This window comes from Oryzias melastigma, linkage group LG3 (genome assembly GCF_002922805.2).
Source record: "Oryzias melastigma strain HK-1 linkage group LG3, ASM292280v2, whole genome shotgun sequence".
Classification (NCBI taxonomy): Eukaryota; Metazoa; Chordata; class Actinopteri; order Beloniformes; family Adrianichthyidae; genus Oryzias; species Oryzias melastigma.
Window position 1 is genome coordinate 34780831 of NC_050514.1, and position 18690 is coordinate 34799520.

Genomic DNA, 18690 nt, shown 5'->3' on the forward strand with positions numbered 1-18690 from the left:
GCTGGAGAGCTGGTGTGGCCTGGTGGCTGGAGAGCTGGTGTGGCCTGGTGGCTGGAGAGCTGGTGTAGCCTGGTGGCTGTTTAAAGTATCATATTCTATAAAATACATCATGTCCACATTTCAAATGTTATTTGTCAAACAAAAAGGTCAATTTGCTTATTAAAGGGTCACCAAACAGGCTGACTCCATTCTCAACCCAGATTTAAAAAAAAAAAAAAAAAGGAGGCGGGGCTAGTGGAGCCAGACTGAATGGTGGAGGTGTGGCCTGGATCTATGATTGACATTAGCTTTATGTAAATGTAGCGTTAGAAGGAGCAGTGTTTGCACTATTTTCAGCTAAGTTTTTAGAGATAATAAAATGTAAATATCAGTCATTTTCTAAGCTTTAAATCAAGTCATGTTTTATTAAAATCGGTAAAGAAACGAGGGAGCTATCCTGATGTTTGTGGTTGATGTCTGCATGTCTTACATTGAAACAGCTGCGTTCTGTTGACGCGACTCGATGTATAGCAATGGCGCCCGTGCGTGCACGTCTCCGTCTATGACAGTGTAATTAGTAATGTATATCGATGCTCGAGACGCTGCTTCGGAATGCCCGACAGCGCGGCTGCTGGAACAGCTGCAGGTCAGAAGGAGATCAGAGTCTGAGAGCAGTAAAATGCTGCTAGCATCAAAGCTAATAAAGGCTAACGTATTAAATAAACAATCCAGTGTGAAACGTTCATGAAATCCATCACAGGGACGGAGTTTAACAACTGAAGGCTAAAACCCCTACGAGTCATGCTAACGCTAACATGCTAACGACCAACTGTTACAGAATCAGAGATGGGCGGGGCTTTTATACTGGAGCTGCAGAGTATCTTGACGTAGAACTTCTGGGACTTACACCAGTTAACCAATCACAAAATTCAACCGCACTACCTCGTTTCAACCTGTAGAGGGCAGCCCATGGACGGTTTAGTTTATAATTCCAGGAATTAAACAAGTTTATGTTTAAAAATTTGGCAACAACCAATAGACAGCACTTTTAAAGCCCACTTTGTAAGAGTCAGCAGACAAAAAAAGTTGATTTTGTGTTTAATTATCCTTTTTAAAGTTCAAGAGTTAAGTTAGTTTCTGAATTCAACATTTTCACAAAAGTTTTCAGAAAAACTTGAAAACTGATTTTTATCTCTGCTTCTGCAATGGTCACCTGACTGAAAGGGGTGGAGTCAAATCATTCTTTATAAAGTTATTCTTTTTGGTTTGTCGTCTGGTTTTTCTTCACATTTTAGCTTTAAATTTCTTAACATTTTAAGGATTTTTTTTAACAACAAAGTGAAACAAATGGTTAAAAAAAAAAGATTCTTTCACTCAATAAATGAAGAAAATGTTCATTTTGACTTTAGGGTCCAGATTAAGCTGGTGGGGGCCAGTCTGGGTGTGCTGAGGGTTTGGGGGGGGGTCATATGACTCTGAGTCTCTAACAAATGTCATCATTGAATCAGCTCCTCCAGATGTCTTAGTTTTATGTTGAACGCTCTACCTGACACTTTTACTGGGCTGGGGACGGGCACCAGCAGGTCACCGGTTTGTACCTGTTGAGGCTGCTTTTATTTATTTTTTATGTTTATCTTTCATCAATGTGGGGTTAATTTTGGGTGTTTTGGGGGAGCACCCCCGCCCCCCCCTCTTGTCTGTGACCTCATCCTGCCTTAATCCTGGAATTCTATTTACTAAAATCTGATTTTAGAATCGTCTTTATTACATTGAGTATCCTTAACATGCTGAGGGTTGATTATAAGTCCGGATCTGTTCCAACATGACTGAGACCAACTGTCCATTAATGTGGCTGTTTGTCCTCAGGTGCGTCAGACAGCGCCTCCTGCAGGTGAGCTCCGATGTGACTTGACCTTCAGAACGGCTCACCTGGTCAAAGCTGAACTCTCTTCTTCTGGTTTTCACCTGCAGAATATCAGGTGACAGCGAAGGAGGAGGAGACAGACCAGAGTGAGAAGTTAGGCCCGCCCAGGTGAGTTTTTCTTCTCCCACTTCAGGTTCCACAAGCGTCCTGCAGACGTTTTCAGAGGAAAGCATCCTTGAGTTCTTCAGACAGAAACGCTGTGATTCCTCCACATGATGTGAAGCTCTGTGAAGTCGTGACTTCCTGTTGGTTTGCAGAATGATGGAGTGGATCAAACAGGGAATCGAGAAGGTGGTTCCTCATCCGGAGATGCACTCCAAGACGGAGGCCAACGAGAAGACTGAAGCTAAAGGTGCTTCCACGATGATGATGATGATGGTGATGGTCAGAACTGTTTGTTCTGGAATTTGAATTTCTCTGGTGTGTTTCTCTGTTTCAGTGATTAAAGTTCCTCCTCCGGCTCCAAAAGCGTCCACAGAGACAGAGTGAGTCCAGAGTTTTTGCTCCTCGGTCTGCTGTTGTTCATGAGCTGAAGAAACAAAGTTCTGTTCAGTGTCCAGAATCCCTCTGATGGTTTCTGTCAGACTGACAAACATCATGTTTTTCATGGATAGTTTAACTGCAGTCGTTTTCAGAAGGATCACGTGACCACTCAGACATGCAGTTGTTGGTTCTTCTCCAGAGCCACGGTCAGGAACAAAGACGTGTCAGGAGGACTCGGAGACGAGTCGGTTCAAAGACTCAGAAAAAACAAAAATACCTGCAATCAAGTAAACACTAAAGTCAGTGTCTCGTTAGTTTTCACACACTGAGGTGTGTGGAATGTGTTTTCCATCTGTGACCCCTCCCCTGGGGGAGCGGTGAGCTGCAGACACAGCTGCTCTCAGGAACCATTTAGTGGTTTAGCCCACAATCCAAGTCCTTAATGCTGAGAGTCCAGCAGGGAGGAACTGGGTCCATTTATAGAGTCTTTGGTATGACCCTTCTGGGATTTGAACCCACAACCTTTCAGTCTCAGGGCGGACACTCTACCATAAGACCATGATGTGGGGATGTGGATAACTGTGGCTCATGGGTTAGGCAGCTGCACCAGTTGGTCAAGAGTTCAGATCCCAGATTACATAGAGTCTCATTCACACCCTGATGGAGGCGGAGCTGTAATGCAGGGTCCTGACCTGTCACCATCAGGAACTAGACGGGGTTCAGAGCTGTGCCCAAGGACACCTGAGCAGGAACTGAACCTGCAACCTTCCAGTCAAGAGGTCGACCACTCTCCCTCAGCATAACACCCACCCCAACCAAACGTGTTTGGGAGAGAAGTTCTCATTCACGACAAATAAAATCTGAAGTTCAGGTCTCTCCATCAGACATGTGACGCACCATCACATGGTTCCGGTCATGGTTCCGGTCATGGTTCCGTTAAGAGACGACCCGTCGAGGTCATGATGGCTGCAGATCTGAACAACAAACGTCGGTGAAGATTCTCCTTCAGCACATTGTCTGGAAGGAGACTTGAACATCTGGACTTCAAGTCTTCTTTCTTTGAAGCGTTTTGTCCGCGCAGCTTCCTTCAAATGAACTCCGTGGTCACATGATCACTGGGTTTGTCCAGCTATGCTGGATCCTCAAACCTCTAGATCCTCTAGATCTGCCACTGATCTGGTTTTCCAGCATTCCTGCTCCACTCACTGCTGGTTACACGGATCAGATGATTCAAGGTTCGATTGAATCCTGGTGCAGGTGATCATTCGCCGTCAGGAGATGAATGTTTGTAAAACATGAAATGATGGATCCCAGTGATCCCATAGATCCTATTGACCATGTGTACTAATAACCATGTCTATGAGAGTGAATGAAGATGACAGTCAGAACACACCAGAGGATGAAAAGCACAAACCTTAACAACAGACTACAGACACCTGAAGGTCTTTGTAGTCACCAGAGTTTCCAAAACTTGTTCCACATCCTTTTAGATGGAAGTTCTCGAGCAGAAGATGGAGAGGAACATGGTACAAAAAGGAGAACAATCAGGAAACTAAGATGTAGAAACAGAGTACAGAAGTGACCTCGGTGGACATGAAGCTTCAGTTTGTTTCTGTCCTCTGGAGGAAACGTCTTCAAACGTCTCTGATCGTTTTCTTCTCTTCTCAGAGCCTCCAAGGAAGCAGAGCAGCAGCCAAAGTAGGTGGACTGTCTTCCTGCTTTCATAATGCAGCTTGGAGATGCTGACTATCTTCCCCTGTAACCATGGTAACGAAGCTTCTTCTCTCTCTTGTGTCTTTGAGTATGATGGGCTGGATCGTCAGCGGGATCGGCCGCATGCTGCCTCAGCCCGTCCCAAAGCCGGTGAGCGTCCACCCCCTTCAGACACCTGCAGGTCAGGTGACCCGCTCTAAACCTCTCGCTTGTTTCCGTGTTGCAGGACACAGGAAGTGACGAGGTGCAGACGAGTAAGTACCACAGCTGCCCCTCCTCGGCTGGTGGGTGGGGTCACCCAGCAGCGCCACCCTTTGTCTCCGTGTAGCACGCAGAGACGAGCTGATTGGTTGGTTGTAGCAGAGCTGGTGTCCGGGTGAGGTGGACTCTAACTGGGCTGCTCTTCTCCTTCTGTTTCAGGAAGGAAAGGAAAGCAGAGCCCCTTAAAATAAAAGGAGAAGGAAGCCGGGACAGAGTCGCTCACTCTGACACTGAAGGACAGACGGACCTTTTGGTCCGGTTCTGTCCGGCTCGCATGCTGCGCTGCTTTCACGCCGCTCTCAGCTTTGACGCTTCGCAATCCGAAAAATGTGGACTTTAAGTCGCCGTGACTTTCCCGTCAGGAAGCTGCTTGTTTACGGAACGCTGAGCTGCTGATCCGACCGCTGGACTCCAGCAGGTTCAGGCTGCAGAGCGGGATGTAGATCCACTGAGCTGGTGCTGATCTGAGGACAGCGTGAAATAAAGGATCTGCTGGGGAAAACAAGACATGTGCTTATTTATTTAAACCAATCAACCAACCAATCAGTTTGTTTGATCCTTTTATCCATCCTCCCATCAGTGAAGGTTCTCGTTCATCCAGTGATGACCTGAAGTGGAGTTGTAGCATCTGGACTTTAAATCTTCTTTCATGAAACCGAAGAAGCTTTTAGGTCCAGATGCCACGACTCAACGTTAGGACATCATCCTTCACTTATTCATTCAGTTTAAACGGTCTGTTTCATTCTGTAACACCATCCATCCACCAGGTAGCATCCATGCCTTTGTCAATGTGCTCATCCCTCCATCCATCCATCCATCCATCCATCCATCCATCCATCCATCCATCCATCCATCCACACACTTCAGCTCTTTCACCCTGAATCATGTAGCACCTACATGTGTGTTTCGCCAAGTACATTCCGCGATTTCCAACCAGAGGATGTTGTAAAGTCGGTTTACTTAAGCTCAGTTGCTGTGATCCTTACTGTCACATGTGAGGTGAAGTAATCCTAACCATTAGACTGATGGTGTATTCACACCAAACGCGGCCGGCGCGTCGAAGGCGTCAAGTTTCAATGTTAAATCAATGTAAAGACGCGATCTGCTGCGTCTTATGGTTGAGGCGGCGTGTCAACCAATCAGGGACTCAGGTTTGGGCACGTGATGTTCTCAGTGACTAGATCAAAGAATAGAAATAAACATTCAAGATGGCGGCTCGATGCGAGGATTTTTGTCATGAACTTTCATCCATTTTCTTAACCCACGGGGGGCGCTAGGTTCCCTGACCCTGGATAGATCATCAGCCTGTCACAGAGCTTATTGAGCTGGATGGATGGCTATGCTAGCCAGTCGCTCGGTGGATAGCTTAGCAAGCAAGTAAGCTCCACCCCTAGACGGCGGCAGAGCTAAGACCAATCGGTGCTGTCAAGGCTCCCGGCAGATCTAGCGAGGTCTACTATCCAGACTGCAGGTTTCTGGGCTGCTCTGTTTGCCCGCCGGTGGTTAGCTGCCCAACAGCCTTGAGAGTCCCCGCGAGTGCCGTTGTAGCGCGCAGGATCACTCTAGCTTCATGGGCTTATGATGTTTCTCTTATTTTCACTAAGACAACAGTAAAAAGATCCCTGTTTTATTTTCATTTTCCCGCTCTATGGTTAAAGCTCAAACTGAGTCACAGACAGACGGAAGTAACGTTGAAACGGCCCTCAGGTTCAGCTCTTGCTGCAGGAGTGAAGTACACAGAACCCAGAGAGACTCGGAAAGATCTGGTGAAAACAAACACAACGATGTGCTCGCCGGTGTCTCTGTAGAGCTCTCCAAAACACATGAACTCAAGCTACTCGCTCAACATCGTCCATGATGTGTCTCCGCGGCAGGAGTGTCAAGGCGCTAAACAGTAAATCTGACAAAAGAGATGTTTGATCGCTCTTGCCGCGTTCGGCGTGAACACACCATAACAGCTGTGCCTCAAGCGTTGCCATCAACTCAGCCTTAGCGGCTTTTGCGGTGACAGCACTGGCATTGGAAGTGGTCAACAAAATGTGCACATTTCCAGTTGACCTGCTCCAACTGACATTTAACACATGGACGCCACTTAGAATCACCGCCGTCTACCCCATGTGACACACCCACTGCACCAGAGCCAACAGGAAATCACCTGCTTTCAACTAAACAAGCTGACAGTTTTGGCTCCTTATAACTCGCTCCCTCCTTCACATCCTCCCATCAGTCCACCCATACGCTGATGACTGTGTGCTTTATTTCTTTATATATAAATATTTCTCTGGAAAATGTTGGAGGATTTTGTTTCATTGTTCAATCCTTTTCTACTTTACATTCATCCCATTAAAAAATGAAAGGATTCCCTTTGAGGTAGTAACCCAAGTTGTTCTAACATCTGAGTTCATTCAAGTTGGACACGCCCCCACAATGACAGCTGGTCTTAAACATGTGCAGATCATCACCTAGCTGTCTTCTGCTGTCATGTTGTGTTCAGTCAGCATCCTTCAGAAGAACACTGACCTGGTGCTCGAGGATGTGGAAGAGGATGAAGGCAAGAAGGCAAAAGAAGAGTCCAAGCTGACAAGCAACCAGCAGCCGTCAAAAAAGGTGCCTGGAAAACAAAAGACTGGAATTAGTCTGAACACAGATTCCATCAGAATCTGACATGTCTGTAGCAGATTAAAAGTCCTGAAACAGTCTTAAAAGGTTCTGTTAGTTCCATGATCTTACAGAAGAAACTAGAACTTTGGGTTTGGATCTCTAGAAGTTCCTCATTCAGTCCTGAGAAATAAAGATATCCTGATCCGATCGCATGATTGAAAGAAATCGGGCCTGATAACGTGGTCGATGATCAGTATCGAATGCTGTCTGCTGATCAGTGTTGGATATTTAATTTACCCTTATTATGATCAGAGCTTTATATGTCAATCCTATTATTCCAGGTAAATACTCCACTAGAATTCTGCATCTCATGAACGGACCTTGACATGTTATTGAAGTGAAGTTTACCAGAATACATCAGCAGTTCAAGCAGTAAGCTAGCAAGATTACTATAACAACTCTTTAAAAACGCTTTAAAATGAGAGCGAGTTTCTACTAGTTTTCTTAACATAAACAACAACCTACAAATCTGACAGAAAGTTTCTTTTTTTTATTTTAAGGTCTCTCCATTCTGCTGAAAAACAGCTACACAGCAGCTGCTAACTGCTAATGCTAAGCACTAGCGCCGTGATTTTAGGACCCGAGCTGTACTTTGATATGCCTTTTTCATTTTTCTTAAAGAGAAATAAAAAGTAACAAATATGGTAATTAAACCGAAAATGTGATGTCTTAAGAGGTTAAAGTCTTAAGAAAGAAAAAAAAAATGTTTTTTTTTCTCTAATTATATCCACCATGAATACTCATCATCATATTCATACAACAACAAAGTAATTCATGTTTAAGAATTTTATATGAAGTTATGAATTACATTTGTTAAAATGTTCATTAGTTCTGAAGATATTAAAGCCAAAGTCACTAAACTTTGTCACATGACTAATTATCACTTACATTTACTACAGAATACTTATTTTACTTGTTTGTTAAAGCTACTTCACAGAAGTTCTCTATTTAGGTGTTAAATGATAAAAGAACTCTAATGAAATAGAAATAGGGAACAACCTGAATTTGTTTATTAAATGTGTTCATTTTTTTAATCTGTTACAAAAGTATCGGATCGTAAGTCAATATCAGCAGATACTCTAAATCAAATTAATCAGAATTGGATCGGGCTCAAAAACCTGATGAGTCCATCCCTACCAAGAACCCAAAGTGCTTCAAAGATGGTAAACCTTTATTGTTCCGGGTACAAACACTAAAGTGCTCTCTAGTTGGCTGTCAACATGAAATAGAAATGAATGCAGACGGAGGATCAAACACATGATGGAGGAGAGGCAGACGGTGGAGCCGGTCCGTCTCTGTTCAATCCTCTGCTGGTGATGTCACCTTCAGCAGCTGTGGTGTGGTTGGTGAAGTGCTGGACACTCTACCACAGCTGTTGACTGGTGTTGTAACTGATGTGTAGACGTGTAATGGTGAAAACTAAGACTCCATGTTTTGTATACTTAAAAAGTTAACTTTTTTATGGTTGTGTGATTTAGTCAGTCTATAGAATTTTTCAAATTCAGCTTCTACTTTAAGAATTTGATGTTTTTACTTTGACAACATAAGTTATGGATCTGTTTAGCATCAGGCTGTAGAGTTTAGAGAAAAACAGCTGAACCGACTGACTGTACCACCAACAAGGACAGTGTCGGTTCACCTTATTTAAAACCCGGTTAGATCCAGACCATCCTTTAAGATTCTGTTTAAGTTTCTAGAGCATATCTGGACTGAACTGCAGTCAGCAAGTGTTTGTTGATGGTTCCAGACCGACGACGCAGAGACGCAGGTCGATCAGCTGACTCCTCTGATGGACAGCATCAAGAAAGAAGCTGGAGAGGTGGTCCTCGCTCACATGGAGGAGAGGTCAGAGTCCTCGTCCTCAGTTCCTGACATGCAACAAAGCAAACATCTCCTTGACGGTCTTAAGTCTTAGTTTGTCTCAGGATGACGTTTTCATGACTGTCCTCAGTACATATTTACTGTCAAACTTCTACTGTAGCTACAGTCTCAGGCTTGACTTATCAGTGAGACCTGAATCTTCCCATCAAAGTTATGAGGATACCTTCTAACTGTACGACCACCATCTTTGTGAACAAGAGAATATATTTAAAGTTATTAAGAAACTGCTTAACTCATAATGGCCTATGTACCTCCATTCCTGACATGGAACAAACTAGAGCTTGTGGCAGTAAAAGTATCTTTGTGGTATTTTGACTCTCCTCGAGTCAAAGTGGAACAAGGGTTAGAGACTAAATCCTTACATACTTTTCTCATGTATGGTTGTGGAGAAGGATTGGACCAATTTTCACTTTTAAAACTTTAAAAAATGGTCCGCTTTGGCTTGTTGCCATGGACACATTGTGTAATGAGCTGATTATTCAGAGCAGAGATAGGCGACTCCAGGCCTGTTTTCCAACTGACTCTGCTCTGGGACACTTCACCAGCCTGGACACACCTGAAGCAGGTACCAGTCATGAGTAGGGCTTGCATATCCAGAAATCATGCAGACACTGTGACCCTCCAGGCCTGGAATTGCCCATCCCCGATTTAAAGAAACAGTCATGTAATAGACATGCACCTCTTTGCAGATGACTCTCTATTATACATGTAAGTGTATGGAGCTCTTCTTGGTTTCAGGTTGCAGCAGGAGCGTCTGGAGGCAGCTCGAGTTGCAGAGGAGATGGCCAGGAAGGCTGCTGAGGAGGCGGTGCGACAGCTGGAGGTCGAGCATTCGGCAAAGATTGTCATCGACACCCTTCCAGAGCCCAATGACCAGTGAGTCCAAAATGTCTGACAGAAAGGGGAAGCAGAGAAAAATCTTCAGCTGAGTTTCTCTTGTTGCCTGGAACAGGTTGCCTAACATCCTGGAGGAGGAAAATGAAGATGAGCCAGAGTAAGTCTGAGTGTGACTCTGAGATTCTCCTCGATGCTCTTTCAGAATCCGTCAAAGATTAGAAATGTCCGATCAATGCATAAGGTCAGTTTTTGGTAGATAGGAATTTGGTTTGGCACCCAGATTCCAAGAGGGAAAACGACTCTGAATGTGCTTAAGCTTGAAGAGTTGATGCCTCTGGCTGGTGTTCACTTACTGTCTTGATTGTGTTCATTTGCACAGGCTTCAAAACCTGCAGGAGGACAGTGAAGGAAGCCAGAACAAAAATTCAGAGGAAAATAAAATTCAGGAGGAGGATAAAATCATGGATCTGTAAGTGCGGTCGTGGTTAGATGAAGGCTTGAATCGGCTATGAGGCTGCTGTAGATCAGAAACAGAGGTGCCACAGTCTGCTGGTAGTTTTTCTGCTTCTTCTTAGACACCATCAGCCCTGCTGTTGAGTTATGGCTTCTAGAAGAAGCTGAGGCCCCGCCCTTTGGTCAGTGCTGTCCAAAAGGTGCAGATCATCCAAAGAGTTGATCCGGATGGAAGGACAAAAGGACAACTAGAACCAGGGAAAGTCCAGAAACGTCTTTTTAGCGGATCGTTGGCTGAGGTACTGGAGGGTACGAGCCGGCAGAGTCTTCAATAGAGTTACCCCAGGCTCACACGGCTAGCGTTACAGCACCGATGCGAGCGCCGCAGTCTTTACGTAACTTTAAAAGTGCGAGAGGAAATCCCACTGCAGACAATCACGTCCGGGGTCTGCGGTCAGGCCTCTTCATCGCTGCGAATCTGTTTCATTTGGTTCACATTTCACTGGGTGACGCAGCTGAACCGCAGCAGATAAAGGGGGGATTATATGTGAGTTTGGAGTTTTGGGAGTCTGTGGCTGCAGCCGACCAGGAGCTAGTACGAGCCGTCTGGTGTAGCTGGACCAGTCCCACATCACACCTGAGCTGTAACGCTAGCCGAGTGAACCCGGGGTCAGGGTGAGTGGAGATGGTTGCAGGTGAGTCCTCACTGGTTATTCAGCACACTAGTCACGACCAAATAGCAGAAATGATCTTAAGAGGAAGACAGAGGGGCGGGAATTTGCCAAACCTTGACAGCTGGACTCTAGTTAGGGATGGTCCAACTGCCGTTCAAGACCTGACCGGATCGCAGGGTCTCAACTTTATTGACGAGGTGATGCAGGGTTGGACTGGAGGACGTCATCCTCTAGTCAGGAGCAGAGTAGGACACCAGTCTGTGCAGAAGTGTCTGAACCAGGGGTGTCCAAAGTCAGTCCTTGAGGGCCGGCCTCCTGCTGCTGATTACCTGGCTCAGGTGAGCTCAGCCTGTAAAGAGCTTCAATGGTAGGTTGGTTGGAAAACGTCTAGGACAACGGCCCTCGAGGACTGATTTTGGACATCCCTGGTCTAAACGGATAACCGGTTCTAACCGGAGAACAGGGTTCTGTGAAGGGTCTGCCTGGAGAACATGGTCTCAGTGGAGTTTGATGTTTGATGTGGAGGTGGTGGCAGTGATTGTATTAAACTAGGGGTGTAAGAAAATGTTTATTCAGTGAAATATCGCGATACTTGTATCGATTTGAAATACTGTCAAAGCAGTTTTAAATTATTATTATTAGGGCAAAGTGTAGTTCAGTCTTACTTTTGTTTTCCACTTTAATGTTTCTTAAGTTACCAAAATAAAAGCTCCAAGAATTTATTTGGGTCAAAGTTGCCGGTCTTAATGTTAATGAGCTGAATTCATGATGCTGGTGAAGCGATCTCTGAACGGTTCTCTACAGGATCTGGTTTACATCGTGTTTGACGTTTGTTACGCTGGAGAAACTGTCGAGCTACCTGAGAGTGTTTGGACAAGAGATGGAATTTCTAGATTGGCTCTTCCCGCCCAGGATCTACCCCACCTTCGGTCAGGTTGGGCTCCAGCAACCCCATGACTCTGAAAGGACCTAAATGGGTTTAGAGTGGAATGGAAGTTTACCTTCGTTGACGTGTCGTTTTCTGCTCTTTCCATTTCCACTTCAGGTCATTTGGTCCTCATTGATAATTGGACCAAACAGATTCTGTGGATTTGTTTTCATTTTAACAGATTTCTGCTTTGTTTGAGTAAAAAAAAAAGTTTGACGTGTTTTTGGTTTAGATCCAGTTATGAAAACACAAATCTGTCATTTAAACCTAAATCAAGAAGCTTTGGATTAGAAAGAGTTAAAGTTTGTTTCCTCTAATCCTCCTCTTAAGCAGCTTTTGCACAGATAGACTCCTATAGATGCTCAACGTGTGAATGCTTTTCAGCATCAAAACATTCAGCTCATTCAGGACGTTACTGCTTGTACTTTTGGTATTAATAAACTTTATAGTTCCTGAAATATTGAGAATAATATGCTCCATAGGAAATGAATGAGAAACTTCCGATTTCAAAATTTTAAGTAGATTAACAAAAAGCCTTTAAACATTTTCATGGGCTGTTTTTATTTTTTAACAGTAATTTTCAAAAAATTGGCATTGAGCTGTTACATTAGCATTATGCTAGCTCATTTGGTTAAGTTGGTATCGACAGGGATTTTTTAGGCTAATTTGGTGTTTAGCTTTTATTTTAGCAACATGCTAACATTCTTGGAAAATTTAGTTTTTCTTAAAAATTTTAGGCTATTTCGGAGTTTAGCTAGTATTTAAGCAACAAGCTAGCTTTTTCGGCTAATTTGTTATCTTCTCTGGTTTTTTAAGGCTAATTTAGAGTTTTGCTTTCTATTTTAGCAACAGGCTAAACTTTTCTAATAATTTAGTGCACTGATCAATTTTATGCTCCTTTGGAATTTTAGCTAATATGTTGTTAATATGTAAATGTTTTTAGCTTATTTGTTATAGACTGAGGTTTTTATAGACTAATTTAGAGCTTAGCTTCTATTTTAGCAACAGGCTAATGTTTTTGACTAATATAGTTTACTGAGGAATTTTAGGTTATTTGGAGTTTAGCTAGTATTTAAGCAATGTGCTAGCTGTTTTTTGGCTAATTCAGCATCTACTAAGGTTTTTGGGCTAATTTGGAGTTTAGCTCATGTTTGAGCAACACGCTAAATATTTCTGTAAAATTGGCACGTCTTGGGGGTTTTTTAAGGAATTTTATTACACTTTTTTTTAATTTAGGTAATATTCAGCGCTCTTTCATAGTTCTTTAAAGACATTTCCAGCCTTTTAACAAATTTTACATTTTGCAAATATCTTTTGCGTTTTCAGAAAATCCCTTCAGCAGTTCAAGTAAACTTTGTCACCATTTTCAGCAAAAAGCTTCAGCATCTTCAGCAACACTTACAACAAAAAGCATTCACACTAGTATTATCACAGGTAATGTAACTTTTCTAGTTAAAGGTTTGTGGAAATCCAGGAAGTAGATGGACCCGCTCCTGCAGAATCACGTAAAGGAGATTTATGTTTTCTGTCTGACAGTCTGAGAGAAAAAGACCATAATTGTTTAGTTCTACAGTTGCAGACAAATATTTAGCAAAAGTGTCTTGGTGCTAAACAAGATTACCCAGAATCCATCACTCTGAAGCAGAAGCTGGTTTTGATCATCAGCTTCAGAATGTTTACCAGCCTCCAACGCTTAAGCAGATCATGGAGGCATGATGTTTGTTTCTCCAGATGCCTGGTGGACATCTGCGCGGCTGAAGACCTCAGCAGAGCTCAGGCTCAGGAGGAGAAGGCCGAACGTGCTCCAGGTGAGCCTGAGACTCCGCCCACTGAAGCCGCAGACCCTGTCCCTCCTTCCTCTACGGATGTGGAACCAGCATCTGAAAGGAGAGACCTGGACAGTCCCATCACCCAACAGCCAGAGCCCCAACCTGCAGAGGCCCCTCCCTCTACCTCTGAGCAGGTGTGTCCTGCGCTCTGATTGGCTGGAAGTAGAAGAGGTAAAGATCTTTCTCCTTCATTAATGATGTGTTTTCTTCTCAGGTCAGCGCAGCAGAACCTGCAGAACAAGCAGGATGTGGAGGTGAGAGCTGAAACCACCTTTTGACCCAAAGACGCAGCAGAGATCTCAGTTCTGGAGAAGTTTCAGTAGTTTTTGTGGTTCTGATGAAGGACGGTTCTGTTGTGACTGGACTCTGACCCGCCTGTTCCTGTCATGTTGTTCTGATGTTTCTCCATCCAGTTCCTGACATTTGCGCTCCCATAAGAAGCTTTCTGCTTCAGTTCCCGCTCGCCGCTGAGTGCTTGGAGAGCTGCAAGAAGCTGATGCACGACCACAAGCTCCGCCCCCCCACGCTGGCCATGCCGGCCCCGCCTCCAGAGCTCGCTCAGCTGACCCAGCGGCTTTCACAGCTCAGCAAGCAGGCCCAGCAGCAGTGCATGAACATCTCCAGCCGCTTCGCTCGCCTCGCCTCCCAGCATGCTCAGCAGCCTTAACCCCCCAGAACCTCCTAGTGGTGTAGCTCACAACCGTCCAAGTGCCAAAGCGAGCAAACAGCCTCGAATGCTGTTCGGTTTCTGCTCAAAGTCTCTCAGGAGCAAATATCAAACTCCACGCATGCGTGGAGTTTGATATTTGCTCCTGGGAGACGATCCTCTGCAGTCCCGCCTCCAGCACTGCTAACATGCACTCTCACTGGCTTTGCTGTCTGCTTCAATGCTTCAGTTTTGTGACTTCTGAAAAGGTTTTTAAATGAGCTGAAGGTCAAACGCAGAATCAAACTGTCAGGACGGCTCATGTAGAGGTCCACTTCCTTTAGAGCTCAGCAGCTGCAGCACATCTTGACTTCCTTTAGGTCTTTCTGCGTCCTCAAACCGTCAGAGATTGAACACCTTTACGCTCAACGCACCAGAAATAGATCACAAAGAACATCTGCATATAAACTTGGAGTTTCACATCACGAAGGTAAAAAACTGTAAACGTCCGTCATGATTCGGATCACCAACATCCTCCCAAACTACGTACTTTACACCAACCGGGTCTCCAACTTTGATAGAAACCTCAAATCCTCGTTTGTCTTGGTCCTCTGATGTGTCGTTAACTTACAAGAAGTTCCTAAAACTAAAAGTGTTCGTAAAAGTATTGTAGCATAAAGGGGAAAAACCACAATTTTAGACTTTAAATAATATAAACCGATTCTGTTCCTCGAACTTCTTATTGCTGAAATCTATTTGTTTGATTGAATAACAAATACATAATTAAAGCATCTTTAGTGAAGTGAAAGTCTTTACTCTGAACAGCTAAATTATAATTATTTGAAGAAGTGAATAGTCTTCAGCTGCTGTTGTGTTTGCAAATGAAGCTTCATCATCATTGTAAATGAATGTTTTAGCTTCCTTTTGATGTCACCTGAAATTAATCTTTATTCTTTTCAGAAGTAAATCAAACTTTTTGATCTTGTTTGCTTGTCAAAGCATCAAATGTGACATTTAGTTTTTTTGCTCTTTTAAGATGAAAACAACGGTGTGAAACCTTGAGAAGAAGCTAGAAAGCATTTCAGGAAGCGTTTGAAGTGTTTGCTTGTTTCCGGTCATAATGCTGCTGTACGTTAACCATAGAAGTTTACATTTTCTATCGGTGTGTGTCGCAGGTCTTTAGTTTTATCCTGTGAATGAAAGTTCAGGGGAAGAACTCCTAATCTATAGAATGACTTTCTATTTTTCAAATTCTTTTTACATGTAAATTCAATAAAAGCCAGCCTGTAAACCCAACACTGAGCAGACATTTTTCATTTTTATGGTTTCATTTCTTTTCGTGACTTCCAGAAACCCCATAGAGAGAACGTCTTCCTGTTCCGCCGTCCGTCCAGCTCTGATCAAAGCAACAGGCTTCAGGGGGCGGAGTCAGACAGTTCACTGCAGCTTCTCAGTCGTGAATTTGAACCCAAAATCTGAGCACTTCCTGCAGAATGAGTTTCTGCTTCTTGACATGAACAAACTTCACATGTGAACAACATGCTAACTCCACGTGAGACTGCAGCCTGCTGGTTGGACGGGAGGCTGATCACTTTAGTCACCTGTGGGCTTCTCTTGAAGAAACACAGAAAGTGAAGCAGTTTCCTGAGGAATCAGATGAGGGTCCTCCAGATCCTTTCGGAGGGGGTTTCAGGGAAACTTGCAGACTGATGACAGCGGCGGCCGGGCCGACAGTACCTGAAGTCCAACCGTTGTTTTCTGGTCTGGTCCTCAGAGAGCCGCAGCAAAGGTGTGGCCGAAGCTCCGCTGCTCACAGTGGAAGATGTGGATCAGAAAGTGGTGAACGGACGCACCCTGAACATCCCCCAAATTATCACCACGCCAGAACCAGAAGCAGACACCCTGGCAGTCCCAGAACACAGGTAACAGGGCCCGCGCTGTGAGGCCAGAAGGGGGCGCTGTGACAAAGGTTGGTTTTTGTCACCAAAATGACGACAAAATAAAAAAAGAAAAAAAACAGAGTTTCGGATGACAACTTCAGTGTTGTGGAACCTGAAGGTCAGACTCCAGAAATCCAGAGGGTTGTGATCCAGGACTGATCTTCAGCTGGGGTTAAGGTTCCTGGGGTCCTCATGGATCCGTTTCCTGGTATGCTGGTGGTCACAACAATTTATTATGGAGAGAGTTCTCTGCAAACGACAAACCAGAGCTTCTGCTGACACAGAACACCTGTGATAAGATGAGATCTGATCAAACAAACTTCACTGATCTCTCTGTGGGGAAATTCTATTGTCACAGCTCAATATTTCAGGCATCAAGTGCAGAGGAAGGACATTTGAAATGTTCAAAAACATCAAGCTGAAGAGAAATTAACAAAACAATTGTGCAACTCTTAAAAATCTGTAACTATATTCAACATAAATTAAAAAATATATATGATGTCTCAAAGCAGCTGATGCTAATCCGCCTTGAGGCAAAAACATGGTTTTTATTTAGCTGTTCTGCAAAAAGATTTTAGATGAGATCAGAAAATTCCTCCAAACTCTTCATGAGGTTCCTCAGACCAAAGGAGGAGGAGCTGTTAGCTCTGTGTTTGGAGGAGAACCCAGCAAATGCATGCTGGGTAATGGAGGAGCTGCAGGAGCTTCTTCATTGATGGTCATCAGAGGAGCAGTAGGACTACAAACTTCTATTGTCAGGCTGGTCAGAGCTCGTTTTGGATAACAGCGCCCCCACATGAGCAGCTGATGGAACTGCAGGACTGTTCAGGTGGTTTGATCCACTTCAGTCCGGGGGGGGGGGGATTTCTCATTATTCCTGCCGAGTCCTCAGGACTATCCAGGGATGAAAACAAAGTTAAAGCTGTGAGCAGCTGCTACACGCCCCTCACTCTCAACTCTGCCCCTGCATGTGAATAATTCATCTAAAAACACTTATGGCAAAATAGCAGCTTCCTGGTGGCTTAATCTCCATAGCAACCATTATATGTTTTGGTTGTCTGAAGGTGACGAATAGGTCGATGTCATTTTTATAACAATCAACAAAAGTATATTTTTGGATTTCCTTAGCAACAGAGGTTTTTAGTTAACCATGTCCACATTCCTACAGTGATCATTTCAAGTGTTACGTTGGTTCGTTCAGCTTGAGACAACAATTAATGTAAGAAATTAACAATATTCTGATAATCATGCGACCAAATGTGAAACGCCACTTTGTGAACTGGCCACACTAACGCCATTCAAAATCTACAAACTTTATTTACAACATTTGATGTTTTAAGGAGTGAGGAGGTGATAGAAATCTCTGTTTTCGTTGGTAGAAGGTTCTTTTTTGTTTTAATTCAAAATGGCGGCCTCTTCATGAGGGCAAAGGTCAACACAACTTTGGTTGCAGACTTTACCTGACGGCTTGTGTGCAATTCCATGAAGATCACTTGAACAAAACCTTTTTTTTTGCTCATATTCTGTCAAAATGTTTAAACTGGCAAATTTCACACTTTGCCATGAGCCATAGGTCCTGTAGCCATCCCATAATAATTTCAAAACTCTCCCCAACACGCCGGGCCATTGATTCATTTATTCATTCTAGGTCACGTTTGTTGGGTTGAATAAAACGGTTTCTTTCTCTCCTGCTGTCTCCCTGCAGCATGGCTGACCCGTCCACAGACGAGGAAGATGAGGAGCTGCTGAAGGTCGGCCTGAAGACCTGGTCCAGTCAGCCGGAGCTGCTGGTGGCAGACGATGAGTGAGGCGGGCTCTCAGACGCTTGCTGGACCTCCTGCTCTCGTTCAGCTGTAACTTCCTGTCCTCGTCCTGCAGGATGCGCCCTCAGTCCGTCGCCAGCATCGGCAGCGTGGTGGTGCAGGAGCGTCTCAACGAGCTCGTCTCTCTCTTCAAAGGTCGGACAGAGCGGCAGAAGGACCGCCTGCTGGACCCGGACGAATCCGAGGAGGAGAGTCCAGCCGCCTGTACGCCGCTCGTTCTCCTGAACACTGAGATCATTCACATTTAACTCTGTAAACAAAGAATTTCAGACCTGAGAGCCTAAAGACAGAACCTGAAAGACAGAAATCAGAACCTGAAAGACACAAAATAAGATTCAAAAATATAGAAATCAGAACCTGAAAGCACAAAATTCTGAACCTAAAAAAAATATCAGGACTTGAAAGACAGAAATCAGAACCAAAACCAATAAATCAGAACTTGAAACGAGGAAATCAGAACCTGAAAACAAAATTCTGAACCTAAAACAAAAATCAGAACCTAAAGGAAAGAAATCAGAACCTAAAATCAATAAATCAGAACTTGAAACAAGGAAATCAGAACCTAAAACATAGAAATGACAACCTGAAACACAAAATTCAGAACCTGAAAAAAAGAATTCAGATCTTGAAACACAGACATCAGAACCTGCTTTGGTAC

At 44.0% G+C, this 18690-nt stretch overlaps 1 protein-coding gene across 1 annotated transcript in view; it reads left to right on the forward strand.

Annotated features, from left to right (window-relative positions):
* The window catches only part of LOC112161087 (cyclic nucleotide-gated cation channel beta-3), a gene marked incomplete in the record, with an annotated part of 44796 nt that overhangs the window by 14791 nt on the left and 11315 nt on the right, over positions 1-18690 (forward strand). Inside the window, 17 exon segments of the mRNA XM_036211386.1 lie at positions 1846-1870; positions 1951-2011; positions 2161-2255; positions 2343-2388; positions 4055-4084; positions 4189-4249; positions 4326-4353; positions 6855-6967; positions 8769-8866; positions 9641-9778; positions 9855-9896; positions 10119-10208; positions 13526-13757; positions 13838-13877; positions 16044-16191; positions 17915-18013; positions 18088-18236. Of these exon segments, the coding sequence (XP_036067279.1) occupies positions 1846-1870; positions 1951-2011; positions 2161-2255; positions 2343-2388; positions 4055-4084; positions 4189-4249; positions 4326-4353; positions 6855-6967; positions 8769-8866; positions 9641-9778; positions 9855-9896; positions 10119-10208; positions 13526-13757; positions 13838-13877; positions 16044-16191; positions 17915-18013; positions 18088-18236 (1495 nt within the window).